The sequence below is a fragment of the Haliotis rubra genome, unplaced genomic scaffold, assembly GCF_003918875.1.
Source record: "Haliotis rubra isolate DU_JTF1 unplaced genomic scaffold, ASM391887v1 Scf70, whole genome shotgun sequence".
Classification (NCBI taxonomy): Eukaryota; Metazoa; Mollusca; class Gastropoda; order Lepetellida; family Haliotidae; genus Haliotis; species Haliotis rubra.
Genome location: NW_025767413.1, coordinates 2,474,072 through 2,492,881, shown reverse-complemented (window position 1 = coordinate 2,492,881; position 18,810 = coordinate 2,474,072). Strand labels below are relative to the sequence as shown.

The 18,810-nt window shown below is 39.6% G+C and overlaps 1 protein-coding gene across 1 annotated transcript; it reads right to left on the bottom strand.

Moving 5' to 3' along the window:
• Window positions 1-11,027: 11,027 nt before the first annotated feature.
• On the bottom strand, window positions 11,028-18,465 carry LOC124258823 (orexin/Hypocretin receptor type 1-like). Its single transcript, XM_046692916.1, has 2 exons — window positions 18,048-18,465; window positions 11,028-12,578 (listed from the first exon to the last, which is right to left on the bottom strand). Exon 2 carries the CDS (start codon window positions 12,569-12,571, stop codon window positions 11,351-11,353), a length of 1,221 nt encoding a protein of 406 aa, XP_046548872.1. The 5' UTR covers window positions 12,572-12,578; window positions 18,048-18,465; the 3' UTR covers window positions 11,028-11,350.
• Between the last annotated feature and the right edge of the window lie 345 nt (window positions 18,466-18,810).

Below are 18,810 nucleotides of genomic sequence, written 5' to 3'. Positions count from 1 at the left end.
GTGGCGCTGGTGATCTTCTGATTTGTCAATCCAGGTAGTCCCATAAGTGTTCTATCGGATTCATGTTGGGAGAACATGCTGGGCACGACAAAACAACGGTGTTAGCGTTGTGCAGGAAGTCGTTTGTCAGTCTTGTAGGATGAGGCTTTGCGTTATTGTGTTGGTAGACAATAGGGCTGTGCAATATTACCGGTTAACCGGTATATACCGGTACAGTATCTCGCGATACGATTATCTGCAATATATTGGGTCATCCAAAGTTAATTCCATTTGAATGATCTGTCCTTAATTTCCATAGCAACAACATGTGATCTAAAAGTGCCAAATATACCTTTGTTGCTTTTCTGTTTCATGTTTCATGTGACATTTTACAAGTGGAAGTGTCTTTATAAGTGGCTCCAAAAGTACCAAATATTCTACCAAATGCTTTAGGTTTTGGGGGTTGAATGGTTTCATATGTGACGTTTCATTGGAGGAATTAAATGGCCTCAAATGGACCAATATGGACGTCGTCTTCTTGTTGTGAATTACACAACGTTTTCGGAGTGTATGCTCGCTCCTTCATCAGGTCATGAATATTCACAATAAAAAAGTTGACATCCATAAAACTTGCTTTTCTTATGCATTCCACTTCTAAATGTCCTTCAAACATTTGACCAATCTTTTATTAGGACTTATAAGCAGAGCTACTGGCTCTGAGTGACCATTTCACAATTCACCTTATTTTGTTATTTTTGTTTTGTTTCATAATGGACATATGTTATCAATTTATGATAAAGGCCAAAGTCTTATAAATCTTGCAGGACTGTATAATGGCATTCTAGTCAAGGATCTTAGTTATTGGAGGTCACATGAGATTTTTTGCTCAAGTAGTTCACCTAAATCATGCTTTTGTTTCATTTTACAACAGTTTATGTCAACACAAGTTTATGTTGGAATTGAATCTGAATGAATCACTGACAAACAGTAACAATGGAGTGCATTCTGTTGAAGCAAACAACACTGACCATGAAATTCATGCTATACTACATGTATAACCTTTATCATTACGTTCGCAAAACTTTGTTGCATTACAGTTACTTCAATGAAACATTCCACATTAAGGCTCTATATCATTTATCTGTACACCACTGGCATACACCCATATCAGGGAGACTATATAAGTTGTAGATTATCCCTGCCCATATACAGTGGGGACAGGGAGCCTGAAAGTATGGTGTAACAGCAACTAAGAAGATGATGTCGCAGACAGAGAGGTATTATGAATTTATGATGTACGCACTTGGACAGAAACCTTCCAGTCAATACATCACAATATGTATTGCAATATCTCTTGAATTATTGCAATATATCGCAATATGAGAATCAGGGCAATATCCAGCCCTAGCAGACAATGCTTCGTGGCTGTTGCTGGATTAATGGCAACACAACTGATCGCAAAACTTCATATCTGTATCTTCGAGCATTCAGGTTGCCATGAATAATCACGTCTCCAAAACCATCACGCTTTCGACACCAAACGGTCGGGCGTGCTGAACGCAATTCGAATTCGGCGCTAAACGTTCACCTACTCGTCTTTAAACACGAGCCCGGTCGTCATTACTGTACAGGCAAAACCTACTCTCGTCTACGAAGAGTCAGGTGCACTCCGCGGTGTTTGTCCGAGTCTTTGCATCAGTGTGATGACAGTTACTCGGGTGCAGCCGAAGGTTTTGGCACTGACGGTGTGGTTACCTCCTTGTTGGGCCATCCCGACAGCTCGGTCTCTTTCAATTTGCCTCAAACGAGTCATATTTTTTTAGTTCTTTTTACTACGTGTTACTGTTTGTTCCCGGAAAGGAGGTGTCTGTACGTGTGAGACATGGTACATTAGGTTTTATCATTTCATTGTTATGTTTGTGAATTTGTATGTAATATTTTTGCGGTGTATAGTTTCTTTTGAGCAGTAGTTTATCTAAAAAGCAACATTCATCGGAGTTGATCTGAACAGTTTATTTTCTTAATAAAAAGCTGTCGATTCCCATAAGCCTTTTGCTATACAGATGACGATAAGCTAATTCAAAATGCTCACCTCACAGTAGGATCATACCCTTGGGGATATAGGAGCAATGTATGCCCCTACTCAGTGGGCCTTCCAGAAGGGGCTCATAACAGATGTAATAATTTCTATGACCCAGTTTAGCAATATTCCAGCAATATGACGGTGGCCCAGTTTCAAATGATATATGAGTGATATACCTGTATTTTTTATGTGTGTTGTTGATGTTTTTTGAATGAGTTGTACTTTTTCAAAAGAATGGTAGTCATGACTTTCTGCTGGACGTTGAACGTCTCAAAATTGCAAGTGAAAGAACGCACATTTTCCCCTCTTAGTATTTGGTAAATCCAGGGTTTGGGGATTATTTTCCCAACACAGAAAGTCAACACCCGGGGTTTGGGGATTATTTTCCCAACACAAAGTAAATTCTTCTAAACGTTATTTGATTGTGGCTTGCACGTCACAAATATTGTACGGGTATATGGCCAGCTGGACGTAGTCGATTGATGTTGCCGGGTTAATGACATCCCCCCCGAAATGGTCGATAGACCCTGATGCCCACAGACTAGGAACATGGGGCGCTATCAACGTCACTATCTTCGGTTTTTTGGCAACATGTACACCATTGCTGTGACTTGTAAGTTACAATCAAAACACTTTTGAAAATATTTATGTCGGATTTTTGGGGGGGTTTTTGAAAATAATTCCAATGATCCCACAACAGCATGTGCGTTTTATTGCCTTTTGTACGTCACTTTAGTTTGTCCTTATCGTCCTTGACATTTGGTCACGTCAATGATAACCAGAGAACGTTTATACTAGTTCTTACAATAAGAACAGCATATATGCATCAATCTAGATTTATTTAAATTATCCTTGTGTCATGTAAGTTCGATCACTTAAGAACTGTCACTGAAGTTTCAAAGTTTTATTCATATAATCTTATTTTCAAATCTCTTACCTCTAAACTTTCCAAAATCCAGGTATTTTTACTGCTTTTCACAATCGCGGCATGGCCACCCTCTCACTGTCAACACACGTGACCCAGGAAAGCTACGTCACATAAGTTCGATCATATGATTGGCTGGCTTGTCGCATAACCAGGATGACTTGTAAGGACGATCTCTTGTGTCAAATTCAGAGTTAGAGCAGTCCCAAGTAATTTATGGTATTTATGTCCATGAAACGTTCATTTTATGTTTCAATACTTCTAAAAACGATGAAAAGTCACAAACATTCAGCTTATATACAAGTATTATGCAGGGAATTATACTTCAGGCACATCGTGATGGGCATCAAACCTCAGAATGTAGACAAACACCACGAACTGGCTTGCAGAAACGTAAATGTGTTCTGTGCTGACATGTAGGGTGGGTATATTGTGCCCAGGTTGTATTTATCAATGAGGCAATAGCTCGAACTTCATCAGGTACAAATTCACGGAAATTCTCAAAAAGCATTAAGTTTTCTATAAGAAATGGCCCTTACTTGTTTCCAAAGTTTTAAATTTTGACAAGGATATCACGTGTCTGGACATGTCACAATTAGACCAGCAACGTAAACAAACAGAAGACAGGTGTGCTGTCAATTTACAACGTGTGAAAATTATACTGTTTACATTTTATTTGAGCTGATAAAGTTACATTATTGATCTAGGGTTAAAACGAAGTTGTTTGCTGAAAATGAGCTATAACGTACATTTGGTAACTTGACACGAAACATTTTCCGGTCCAAACGAGTGAAAGTGGTGTCACCAGAAGATCAAAGCTGCAGATATCGTAAGTTATCGCTACATATTGCGACACTTACCATTCAAAATGGGCGATCGAAGTTACATGACGATCGAACTTGTGTGACTTGACGATATTCAGTTTTCAGACTGTGCCTTCGTAAATTATTTTCGGCTTCCTCTTATAGAGGGCAAATCAAAACACGATTATTCAATTATTCTTTTCATCTGAATCAAATCAAAACTTTGGAAACCATTTTAGTTTCAGAAATTGACGAGGAAGATCATGCGATGGTTCAATGAATATTTATATATTACTGTACATTAAATACATACCATCTGTGGTGGCGTTTAAAGTTATATAACAAGTGAATATGTTTTGTGAAACAGGAAGGTTTTGACAATGAATACGTACCCTTAACGTTAGTGCATAGACGGACATATAATTGAGTGAGTGAGTTTAGTTTTACTCCGCTTTAGCAATATTTCAGCAATATCACGGCAGGGGATACCATAAAGTGGCTTCACGCATTGTACCCATGTGAGTAATCGAACCCGGGCTTTCGGTGTGAAGAGCGAACGCTTTAACTACTAGGCTACTCCACTACTCCCGAACATAAGAAATCCCTCGGACGTTTTTCCCATAGTTTCGTCATAAGGGGCCACATGTTTGATCAGGTGGCAACAATAAAGGCCTTAGTAAAGCTTTCAAAACATTGCTGACGTAATTGGGGCGATTTCAGAATTTAACCGGTTGGTGGGCTACCCTATTGCTTGGCGACTAACGGGATCGGGTGGTCAGGTTTGCTGACTTGGTTGACACATGTCATCGTATCCCAGATGCGTAAATCGATGCTCATGCTGTTTATCACTGGATCGTCTGGTCCAGACTCCATTATTTACAGACCGCCGCCATATAGCTGGATTATTGCCGAGTGCGGCGTAAAAGTAAACTCACTCACTAGTAGATTCCATAAAAGAGTGTGAAGCCCATTTGCCGTAATATTGTTGGAATATTGCTAAAAGCGGGATAAAACCTACCATTGTCACTCAACTCTGAATCTGTCGGATTAGTGAAATAAGTTTTCTAACGTGAACAAATTTACTTGCTTTAGTGTGAGGTTTCCAACTGCTGCCATTGGTGTGGCCTGATATGCTGTCCTTTATGAAAACATTTTTTCATAGTAATTCGTTAAAAACAAGAGCGACAAAACAATTTCCTTAATCATAACAGTGTGATAGTCCGTTTTACAATTTTGACTGTATCATATTATTGAGCTTATGTACATGATTTATATATTTCAAGGAATTGATTTGTAATTATTTGATATAATATTAATTCACGTGAATGTTGTTACCCTAGCTCCAACCATCGCAAACGTTTGTTAAGTACAGTCAAACACCCCTGTGTCGAAGCTGAATGGACCTTTGTAAATACTTCGAGTTAACGGAAGTTCAACACAAACGGGGAAATAGTGACTGAATATGGAATACCCTGGGATCACACACAACCGTGTGTTTCATACAACTGTGTTTCTATACTAATGTCTAGTCATCACATGCTCCTTGCACACTATCTACGAGGGTCTATCAAAAAGTACGTAGCTTAACTATATGCTCGATGGCAAATGTTTGAAAAGCTTCCACTTTATTTTGAAGGAATCGTAAGCAAAGCCATATCCCAAAATTTCACATGTGTAATGTGGTTACATTGTGGTATAATATTTCTAACAAAATTGCAGAAAATGAAAAAGGATTTGTCTTTTGGATAATGTAACATATGTTATATTTGGGATTACACTTTCTTAGTAAAGTACAAATTCTAGTACTGTTTTGAGTTGAGCCCCATCCGGGATTCGAACTCACACCCTCAGAGTCAGGCACCTAATCGCAAGCACACAAAGTCAGCCGCCTAACTCGCTCAGCTACCGCGACTTCCTCTTGGATAAGGGGCGGTGGGGTAGCCTAATGGTTAAAGCGTTGGCTCGTCACGCCGAAGACCCGGGTTCGAATCCCTACATGGGCACAATGTGTGAAGCCCATTTCTGGTGTCCCCGCCGTGATGTTGCTGGAATATTGCTAAAAGCGGCGTAAAACCAAACTCAGTCAGGCAGTCCTCTTGGGTAATGGTATGCCCTCAGATGATGTCACATAAAATATGTTCAGTATAGTATTGAATGACTTCCCGTCGTGATCAACCGTCAAATATTTGGATTGCCTGATTTATATTTAGTCAGGGGCTATTTTTTAAGGACACCCCCCATCATTAAACATTGTGTCCAGATATTCGAGCTGGCACTGTTTACAATATATTGTGAGCTGACACTTGTGTGACCATTCAGTATTTAGAACCCTTGGCATCATGTATGCATAAGTGAAAACATAAGAATAAGCTATGCCCTTATGATTATGTCATCTGAAAGGGGGATGGGTAGTGTCTCCAAAACAAGCTCTTTCAGTCAACATGAAGGGGGGAGTCACTTTAACAAGCGATTGTAATTTCAAATTGCTTTTTTATGAACTTTAATATCTAAGTGTGATTCTAGGGGACTTCTATCAATCTCAAACACACAAAATATATCTTGCATATTTTGTTTTCTGAAGTTTTTGATGCATTTATTGTAGATTTTGCTGGTTTTTAGGGTACCAAGATAAAAGGTCAAACAAAATGGGGATCGTGAGACTGGAACATAGCAAAACCAAACTGCTTGAGCTTGACAGATAATGTGTAGAAAAAAAACATAAAAACAACTACATTTGTATCGTTTTCTTGGTGATTCTACATACTTTTTGATCGCCCCTCGTAAGTATTTTCCTACTTTCCTTACGATCGACACATTGTTTTATATATCATTATGGACCCGTGAAGATCCGGGTAAGAAATGATCTTCAGCAATAATGCTTGTCATGAAGTAAGAGACGACCAATGAGATCAGGTGGTCAGGCTTGCTGACTTGGCTGACATATCAATGCCATCGTATTTCAATTGCGTGGATCGATGCTCATGCTGTTGATCACTGGATTGTCTGGTCGGGCCTCGATTATTTACAGACCGCCACCATATAGCTTCAATATTGCTGTATGTGGCGTTAAACAACCAACAAACGAACATAACATCATGATTGTGTCGCCGCTTTGTGGCATTAACATTCTGGGCGAGATATTTTCCGAGCGCTTGTATCGATGGTTCAAGGAATCATGACTGACTGAGTGACTGAGTTTGGTTTTACGCCGCTTTTAGCAATACTCCAGCAACATCACACACTGAGTACTTGGGCTTCACATATTGTACCCATGTGGGGATTCGAACCCGGGTCTTCGACGTGACGAGCCAACGCTTTAACCGCTAGGCTACCCAGCCGCCCCTCAAGGAATCATGACGGGACTTTGTTGGACTAATAAGAGTCATGTTTAGGAGATAAACGTACTGTGTTTGGAAATTAGATGAATGTTAGACCGAATTGATAGTCTCTAAATTTCATTTGAAGCCGAACGCGTTTATCTCCATTCTACAATAACCGATTTAAAATCGAACTTCCTCGTCTGGCGGAAGACACCGCGTAATCCGGCATGGGACGAGAGGCGAATTGAACTCGTCAGTGAAGGGAGTGGTAGGTGCCCGTTCGTATGTTTTTTAACTTTGCATCATAAAAAATATTCTGTCCAAACAAAACGAACTACTGTTTATTCAATGCAATAATGTAACACCTAAGAGCTTAGTTTTTATAATCATAACTCCACACGACCGAAACCAGCCTGTTGTTTTGTGTGCCGTGTTACTGTACCCCCCTGCCCACACTATAATGGAATCGTCTGACCTACTTATTTTCTTGCAAGTAGACAGTTACGCAACAGTTTGAAATGGCGGACAAGCCAGTTTAATCTGCTATCCAAAGAGGAAATAAATATGATGATGAAGATAGGAGAAATGTGAAATGAGAAATATTTAAGGTTATATGGTACAAATGAAATTTATGGATAATTGATTCGTGAACTCGTTAATTATTTAATTCCTAAATTCTAATAAGTCTTATTAGTAAACTGTGTTTTGTAGGCAAATATTCATGAGTAGTACAGAGACACCCATGGAACTGTGAAGGTGACAGCAATAATCTAATATTATCATTGAAAACTCACCAGCAATTCCTTTGAAAACAGCTGTTGAAAAAGCAGGTGTGGTCAGTCAGTCTAGATTGGAAATGAAAATCTCCCTACAATCGTTTTAATTGCCTAAAATGTATGAAAATGTGTTGTCAACAAGCAACGAGGTATGGAACACGTGTGTTACTATTTTTGGGAGGGATATCCCCTTGGCGTCACAGGTCACGTGATTCAAAATGGCCCCGCTCATATGTGAGCGATCGACTGAGATGTTTGATGGGTTGTAAAGATATATTTTTGGATATTTTGATAACGAAAATAGGGCGCACGTGTAGGTATAAGTACAAAGAAGTAATTCATATAAGTTTTTCGTGCGCAAAAAACGTAACGAGTGCGCGAAAGTGCGACAAAGGATTTCCACCATTGCGGCCTATGGAGGTGCTGCATAGCGTTCATGTCAGTGAACGCTATGTTTCTTAGCTACCTACGACCTGTAACTCATCAAAGACTGTTGGTTTTTATGACCGGCGAGTGTCGATCATGATTGCACGTACGTGCCTCCACCCCGGCATGCGACGAAACTTTCGTCGACAAAGTGTTATTTTACGGCGCAGTCAGTAATATTTCAGTTGTATCATGACCGCCTGTAGATATTCCAGTATAAAGCAGACCACCAGTGACTACCAGCATGCTTTTGGTATAGTTTGCCATACAATCCCATAGTAACGTATTGTAGCCACTCTACAAATATAATATTGTGTAAGGTCAATTACCAAGCAACCGGTGCTTGACTTAAGGAATCAAGTGGCCAGGAACAGCATATGATCGTATTCCATAGATTGATACTCAAGGTTACTGAGTGAGGCGAACATAAAATAAACGAACGAACGAACATGTGAAACAGAGTAATTGTTTAATCACAAATAGAACAAGTTTCTTATTCTTAATTCAGGTGGCTATATTTGAATATCAGGAACGGATTACGCACATTTGAAGGGTCACATGACATTTCAAATATTTCACAACATATTCACATACAATTGACACTATGTCAAATATGTCAACGACAGCATCACATGACCATGACATGAAATTTGTCACTTCCTGTACAACGGAAAAGCTACTTCATGTGAAGTGTCCACGTGAAAATATAAAATCATTGTATATACTCAAAGTCAAAAGAAACTGATCATGTGCCGATATATATTTGTAATATAGCCAATGTATATACTCAAAGTCAAAAGAAACTGATCATGTGCCGATATACTTTTGTAATATAGCAATGTATATACTCAAAGTCAAAAGAAACTGATTTTTACCGATATGTTTTGTTATATAGCAAATGTATGTACTCAAAGTCAAAAGAAACTGATCACGTGCCGATATATTTTTGTAATATAGCAAATGGATATACTCAAATTCAAAAGAAACCGATCATGAGCCGATATATTTTTCTACTATAGCAATCCGTTAAGAAACATAACACAAGACAAATAAAGCATTTTTTCCATAATAACTGCTGACATTAAATTAGGTTCACTCGAATAGGCTTTCTAACGATGTTATCGTCATTCACTAAACTTGGTCCGCCAGGCCAAGTGGGCTTCTGTATACGCAGCTAGATGTAAAGCTATATAGACTTTATCATACTATTCATCATTAAATCGGCATTGGCTCAATTATGTTCCCTCAGTCTCCGATTGGGAGATTATTCTTATTTCACATTTTGGGGTCTTGTGTATTCTATTATGAAAACGTGCACATATTTTTCAACGTGTGTCGACATTAGTTTTGCACAGGGCTACAAGAAGTATATGAATTTAAGCAAAATATACAACATATATATCTAGTTCATAGAAAGCGTGAATGAGTGAGTGAGTTTAATTTTTCGCCGCACTCAACAATATTCCAGCTATATGGTGACGGTCTGTAAAACAAATCAAGTCTCGACCAGACAATCCAGTGATCAACAACATGAGCATCGATCTACGCAATTGGGAACCAATGACCTGTGTGAACTAAGTCAGCGAGACTGACCACCCGATCCCGCTAGTGGCCTCTTACGACAAGCATGGGTTACTGAAGATCAATTCTAACCTAGATCTCACGGGTGTAAAGCGTGAGTGACAGTGCCCCACGAGAAAATTGGTCTTAGAAATGATTGAGTGAGTGAATGTGCCATAACACCAAAGTATTCCAAAGTGTTACATGGTAGTGAGTGAGTTTAGTTTAACGCCGCGTTTATCAATATTCCAGCAATATCATGGCGGGGGACACCAGAAATGGGCTTCACACATTGTACCCATGTGGGGTGTCGAACCCGGGTCTTCGGCCTGACGAGTGAACACTTTAACCACTAGGCTACCCCACCGCCCCAGCTTACATCGTAAAAGCCAACGGTAACAGTAACGTCCTTCACGTTAAACACACTGACCCACACAACAAACACATGAAAGCAGCACAAGAGCACTCATTAGCAAAACTAGAGAAACAAACGTGTTCAAAAGGGAATAACCGGAGTAAAAAATTAAAAGGAAATCAAGTTTCGTAAATGTGTTTTACGGAACAAAACACATTGCTTGATTGTTGAGGAAACTGAAAGACTTAAAAGAGTGATTGACATTGTATGTTTGTTTTTGTTTTCGGCATGTTCAGGCGAGGACCATAAAGTGAAAGCTCACATTTCTGTTTTCAGTTACCTGCTGATAATACATGCGGGTGAAGGAAAGCCGATTACTTTAGTATTATTTCATTATTACATGTTTGTGTGTAATATTTTTCTTTAAAATAGACCCCCATATTAGTTGTGGAAACTGAAAGTTGAAATAGCGGAGCTTTGTTAAATCAAGGACTTTTCAGTCTTACTGACAACGAATAAAATCGTCTTTATTGACCCTTTCTGTGATTGTTTGGATGGTTGGTGTTTAACCCCACACTCCGCAGTATTCCAGCTTTATGCCGGCGGTCCCTTTCTGTGAATTTAATCTACATTGGCATCCCACAAAGATTAATAATTATATGATAATATTTGACAATGTCAAATTACTCGTTATCAGTGATAAGTGGATCGTTTTGTACATATTTCTTCAGAAGTCGATTATTATTTTCTTTTTTGTTTGTGTGCTTTTTTTGTTTTTGTTTTTGTTGTTTTTTCTTTGAGGGGGTACATTAGAAACAGCCAATTTGATTCAGAATCTGTATAATTTTACATTTCATTTCAGTAGCGGCTCTTATGGGCAGGCTGACGAAGCTGCGTCGTATGCAACTCTTACCTTAACACAATTATCCAGATTGCTAATACACTTATTTATGTATGCCATAATAAATGTATAAATGTTGATAAAATACCTTGGTGAATATGGGTCCTGCTCAGATCAATCGATTTAACCATCAATGTCCACTCCTTTTACTGATGGATCACTCGGTTAACTCATATTCCTCTTTCAAATCAACTATCAAAAGAGTCCCACCGTTCTTATATTTCAACGTCTCCCAAATATGACCTTAAGCTCTCTCCTAAACTTGTCGCTGAAAAAGCTGTAAATTATTGGGTTGAAGGCGCTGTTGAACAGATAGGATCTCTCAAACAGGTTGTACGCCGCGATCTGTGCCCCCTGAAGACTACTGTAGAGGTGTTCGTTGTTAGCTGCAGCTGCCATTATTGCAAGGTGCGGCAGAAAACTCAACACAAACACCAACGTGATCATAAACAACATCATCGTTGTCTTGCGCGCTCTCTTGCTCTGTGGCGATGTCATCGTATTACGTCTGTAAATAGATGTTGACATGCGATGTGGACTCGTGCCTTTTCTGCACTGTTTTGTATCTTCGTCGTCTTTCGCTGACTCGTCAGCAGGAGGACACGATGAAACCGAAGCACCAGTCTTCTGATCAATTAATTGTTCATTGGGCATTGGCAACACTCCAGCCCAAGTCTCGCAAGTTGATGATGTTTCGCTTGTTGTGCTCTCAATATCTCTTGTTGTCACAGAGGCGTTACGTTTTCTTGGTGAAGACATATCATTCTTGAACCGTCTTTGCCGTGCAAGCTGTCGCCATATGAACGCATACAGAGCAATTAAAGAAGCTGTGCACATGAGGAAGATGAGGAACTCTATGCCGTGGTAGACTATTTGAAAAGTAGTTCCTTTGTATTCATCCGCAACGCTGCATCTTGAACCGTTGATGAAGTCATGTGTTGTAATGGTGCTTGGTCCGTACAGGATGGTAATAGGCACTGAAACTACAGCACCTCCAGCACAGCAGCCAAACACAGCAACTTTTGCCATAAATGTAGTTACTTGCAACTTGAGTGCTTTACAAATCTTCCGGAATCGGTCGACGGCTACCGCCACTAGGACGAATGCTGACGTTATCGATATAAAGTAGATCATCACTGGCACTACCATGCAGGCGGTTGACGTGCCAAATGTGTAATTGTATCTCATCACTGCGATTTCGTAAGGGATGCTGATGACACAGTTTAGTAAATCCAGAAAGGCCAGAGAGGAAATAAAGTAAGTGACGACATTCCGCTTGAGTTTGATCAGGTAGACGTAACATACGAGTGAGTTGCCGACAACTCCCAGTAACATCAGGACAGCGAGGATCAAGATGGCCGGTAGAACCTGTATTGCATAACTGTCGTCTCGCTGGACCAAGATAGCTTCATGGTGGGATGTGGTTGTGTTTGCTGACATCATGGGCAATCTGTTAATGAAAGAATAGTATTACTTTTGTGTAACGAAGCAAGGTAACTCAAACTGGTTAAAGGTTAAGTCATCAAAAACATGTACGCAAGTGCATGAATGTAACAAATATAATAAACACATACACATACACTCGTACACACACGCATACACCTACATGCATACATCAGTTAATGCATTAAAAGTCTTTGGTCGTATCATATGACATGTATCTCACAAATCGTACCAAATATATAAAGAATAAAGAATGTGTACTTACTGTATTGCAAAACAGAGTGTGAAACGAATATGTGTGCCCTAGCAAGTCTCATGGGTATATACAACTTTACAGTATTGGATAGATCGAAACATCGATCGTTAATGTGTCATTGAAAACAACGAAAGTGTCACGTAGATCACGTGTATTTGTCCTTAATCAATATCATTCATATCAAAGGCGGGGACTTTATGCAGAGACAGGGGACTTTATGTTGAGTGAGATGTCCACACGCGTGATCGCACTTCAAAAGCCCTGACCATCAGCTCGCATCCAATCACTCAAGGCTCATTCTCATTGCTTTCCGCACACGTCCTCGGCACGTCCTCGGCAAAGCAAACCGTTTCTTCACCTTTCACATTGTGAAGCGTATATATCTATCCCCTTCAGGTGGATACACGCTGTCAGCTGGTCGTGCTAATTAAGCCACGCCTTCACGTTAAGATTCATTTGGCTTGTCACAAATACAGACCTCAAATATACCCAGCAGGTGGATATAACCAATCAGTTTCTCGTGCTAATTAAGACACGACTTCACGTTAAGATTCATTTGGCTTGTCACAAATACAGACCTCAAATATACCCGACAGGTGGATATAACCAATCAGTTTCTCGTGCGTTAATTTAAGACACAGACCTCTTCACGTTAAGATTCATTTGGCTTGTCACAAATACAGACCTCAAATATACCCGACAGGTGGATATAACCAATCAGTTTCTCGTGCTAATTAAGACACGCCTTCACTTCACGTTAAGATTCATATTGGTGCTAATTAAGACACGTCACAAATACAAAGACCTCAAATATACCCGACAGGTGGATATAACCAATCAGTTTCTCGTGCTAATTAAGACACGACTTCACGTTAAGACACAGACCTCAAATTCGACGTTATAACCAAAGATTCATAAGATTCAAGACACGCCTTCACGGCTTGTCACAAATACAGACCTCAAATATACCCGACAGGTGGATATAACCAATCAGTTTTTCGTGCTAATTAAGACACGACTTCACGTTAAGATTCATTTGGCTTGTCACAAATACAGACCTCAAATATACCCGACAGGTGGATATAACCAATCAGTTTCTCGTGCTAATTAAGACACGCCTTCACGTTAAGATTCATATGGTTAAGATTCAGTTTGGCTATTTTGTCACAAATACAGACCTCAAATATACCCGACAGGTGGATATAACCAATCAGTTTCTCGTGCTAATTAAGACACGACTTCACGTTAAGATTCATTTGGCTTGTCACAAATACAGACCTCAAATATACCCGACAGGTGGATATAACCAATCAGTTTCTCGTGCTAATTAAGACACGCCTTCACGTTAAGATTCATTTGGCTTGTCACAAATACAGACCTCAAATATACCCGACAGGTGGATATAACCAATCAGTTTCTCGTGCTAATTAAGACACGACTTCACGTTAAGATTCATTTGGGTTGTCACAAATACAGACCTCAAATATACCCGACAGGTGGATATAACCAATCAGTTTCTCGTGCTAATTAAGACACGCCTTCACGTTAAGATTCATTTGGGTTGTCACAAATACAGACCTCAAATATACCCGACAGGTGGATATAACCAATCAGTTTCTCGTGCTAATTAAGACAAGCCTTCACGTTAAGATTCATTTGGGTTGTCACAAATACAGACCTCAAATATACCCGACAGGTGGATATAACCAATCAGTTTCTCGTGCTAATTAAGACACGCCTTCACGTTAAGATTCATTTGGCTTGTCACAAATACAGACCTCAAATATACCCGACAGGTGGATATAACCAATCAGTTTCTCGTGCTAATTAAGACACGCCTTCACGTTAAGATTCATATGGATTGTCACAAATACAGACCTCAAATATACCCGACAGGTGGATATAACCAATCAGTTTCTCGTGCTAATTAAGACACGCCTTCACGTTAAGATTCATTTGGGTTGTCACAAATACAGACCTAATAATACGTAATTTAATGTTCAAGCTGCTTTAGGCATTCATAACGCCTACATAATGTAAGGAAAACCTGTCACCATTATTTATACTTGGACTTTACCCTGGGTTTCTCCAGAACCGAAACTGAAAGAAGGTTTCCCCAATCATATGATCAGGAAATGAAACCCGGAACTCCCGACCCGTCGCACGTAGCAGTAACAAGTAGACTTTCCTCAGTACTCCATTAACAGAGAGATCCTCAATTAGTATTAACTCTTCCCTGAACACAACAACACACTAGCTTAAACCTGTTCATATACAGGGCAACGATTGCCTGACACGCGTATAATGTATTATTGCCTTATTTAGGGGCGTCATACCTAAAATAAAATACTGTTTTCTCATAGCTATTGTGAGGCGGTGGGGTAGCCTAGTGGTTAAAGGGTTTGCTCGTCACGCCGGAGACCCGGGTTCGATTCCCAATATTGGTGAATATTGCTGTAAGCGACGTAAAACCAAACTCTCTCACTCATTCCCATTGTTTTTTTATGTTGATGCTTCAAACGGTTGGGTTCTCGGTTCTATGTTTAAGTATATATGTGCAATATGTTCTGAGACTTTCAAAATTGGGTACTCAGTGGCAGAACTGTATAATTTTCATGAAGAATTTCAGAATCTGTTAATCTACTCAGGCTACTGCATGGGTTTCTAAAGGTAAGATCACCAATAGTCAATGTTATGTTTATCTACTCAGGCTACTGCATGGGTTTCTAAAGGTAAGATCACCAATAGTCAATGTTACGTTAATCTACTCAGGCTACTGCATGGGTTTCTAAAGGTAAGATCACCAATAGTCAATGTTATGTTAATCTACTCAGGCTACTGCATGGGTTTCTAAAGGTAAGATCACCAATAGTCAATGTTATGTTAATCTACTCAGGCTACTGCATGGGTTTCTAAAGGGGGAGATCACTAATAGTCAATGTTATGTTAATCTACTCAGGCTACTGCATGGGTTTCTAAAGGTAAGATCACCAATAGTCAATGTTATGTTTATCTACTCAGGCTACTACATGGGTTTCTAAAGGTAAGATCACCAATAGTCAATGTTATGTTAATCTGCTCAGGCTACTGCATGGGTTTCTAAAAGGAGATCACCAATAGTCAATGTTATGTTAATCTGCTCAGGCTACTGCATGGGTTTCTAAAGGGGGAGATCACCAATAGTCAATGTTATGTTAATCTACTCAGGCTACTGCATGGGTTTCTAAAGGTAAGATCACCAATAGTCAATGTTATGTTAATCTACTCAGGCTACTGCATGGGTTTCTAAAGGTAAGATCACCAATAGTCAATGTTATGTTAATCTACTCAGGCTACTGCATGGGTTTCTAAAGGGGGAGATCACTAATAGTCAATGTTATGTTAATCTACTCAGGCTACTGCATGGGTTTCTAAAGGTAAGATCACCAATAGTCAATGTTATGTTTATCTACTCAGGCTACTACATGGGTTTCTAAAGGTAAGATCACCAATAGTCAATGTTATGTTAATCTGCTCAGGCTACTGCATGGGTTTCTAAAGGTAAGATCACCAATAGTCAATGTTATGTTAATCTACTCAGGCTACTGCATGGGTTTCTAAAGGTAAGATCACCAATAGTCAATGTTATGTTAATCTGCTCAGGCTACTGCATGGGTTTCTAAAGGTAAGATCACCAATAGTCAATGTTATGTTAATCTACTCAGGCTACTGCATGGGTTTCTAAAGGTAAGATCACCAATAGTCAATGTTATGTTAATCTACTCAGGCTACTGCATGGGTTTCTAAAGGTAAGATCACCAATAGTCAATGTTATGTTAATCTACTCAGGCTACTACATGGGTTTCTAAAGGTAAGATCACCAATAGTCAATGTTATGTTAATCTACTCAGGCTACTGCATGGGTTTCTAAAGGTAAGATCACCAATAGTCAATGTTATGTTAATCTACTCAGGCTACTGCATGGGTTTCTAAAGGTAAGATCACCAATAGTCAATGTTATGTTAATCTACTCAGGCTACTGCATGGGTTTCTAAAGGTAAGATCACCAATAGTCAATGTTATGTTAATCTACTCAGGCTACTGCATGGGTTTCTAAAGGTAAGATCACCAATAGTCAATGTTATGTTAATCTACTCAGGCTACTGCATTGGAATATCAAGGCTGAACGTGATGGGGAAAACACTGAAAACGTGTTTACACCAGGACAGTCGCCATGCCTGCAAATCATGATGTGGCTTTGGACATCTTCCGTATTGAGCAGGCCTCCAACTGTACCCAAACTTAGAGACAATAAGCTTGTCATGTCCGGTGTATAGGACTTCTTTACACCATCAAACTTTACCAGGCGTAAGGATTACAGCTTTAGTTCTCAATTCAAATATCAGAATGACTTAGTTGTATTTGCATTTGCATTTTTGTTTGTTTCTGTATATGGCAGGATTATACTGTTATGTTAAGATTTAGGGATTGTATCAAATTGTAGACAGGGGGTTGTGTTTATGTTTATGAGTGTGTAAATGAATTAAAGAATGGTATCTATTGACTGGTATTTCATTCATTAGGCAGATGTGTTTTGGCATTATTATACATGATATGTGGTGGTATGTTTTTACCAATCTAAGCAACGGTTCCTACAAGTAATAATTCACATGGTTCACTGACTGAAACATGAACCACCTTGAATACAATGGGAGTGAGTGAGTATGGTTTTACGTCACCGCCCGGAATTTAGACGGTCTCACTGCATCTTTATATTATTAAAGTTCTCTTGATATCGAAAGGGGAAGTAGGTGTGCTGGTAAATATGTGCACCTAAGTACAAAATGTAGTTATCAGAATCAAAACTTATGCAGTTGCGTATGTAGTTACATGAAGAGTGAGTGAGTATGGTTTTACGCCACTTTTAGCACTATTCCAGCAACACCCGGGCTGGGGAAACCAGAAATGGACTTCACACATTGTATCCATGTAGGGAATTGAACCCGGGTCTTCGGCCTGACGAGTGAACACTTTAACCACTAGGCTACCCCACCGCCTCAGCTTACATCGTAAAAGCCAACGGTAACAGGTAACGTCCTTCACGTTAAACACACTGACCCACACAACAAACACATGAAAGCAACACAAAAGCACTCATTAGCAAAACTAGAGAAACAAACGTGTTCAAAAGGGAATAACCGGAGTAAAAAATTAAAAGGAAATCAAGTTTCATGTACTCACCTTCTGGTAACTGACTATGGATAAATCTTGTGTGGCTCCACAAAATACTCCCGGTACAATACAATAATAGCAGTGTGCTGTGTTTCGATTCACTTCTCAATGACATAGCCTGTCTACTTCAAGTGATTCACGCCCTCTTTGACAGTTTGTTGGGAAGTTTCACACGGAAGTATTTCACAACTATAGCTGGTTCACAATTACTTGGCGTCTGTCGTGCAACAATGAAACGGAGATTTATTTCCTCAATGAGCAATTGTCGGGAACTTAGATTAGAGTAGATTTCGTTCACAATCGGATGTACTTCTTGATTACTTTCTGAGAAGACTTGACGTATTAGATACAATTTGGGGTCTTTTAATAGCTTGTTGGGGCTTTTTTAACGGTATAACAATCTACAAGTTATCCATAAAAGTTTATGCTTCACTGCAAACCTTACACACATGCCATCATGCATGCACCCATGCATCCATCCATCAACCTTCCATCTATCATCTGTGTGTACACACACACACACACACACACAAACACAGGCTGACGAACGGACAGACAGATGACAGTGAGTGACTGAGTTTAGTTATACGCCGCACAGCTACTAGTATATGGCGGCGGTCTGTTAAAAATCAGGTCTAGACCAGACAGTCCTGTGATCAACAGCATGACGATCAATCTACGCAAATGGGACATGATGACAAGTGTCAACCAAGTCAGCGAGCCTGACCACCCAATCCTGTTTGTCGCCTCTTACGACAAGCAAGACAGGCAA

What these genes read in the sequence shown, in the direction of transcription:
- LOC124258823 (XM_046692916.1), bottom strand. Translation starts at nt 12,571, where the DNA reads ATGATGTCAGCAAACACAACCACATCCCACCATGAAGCTATCTTGGTC.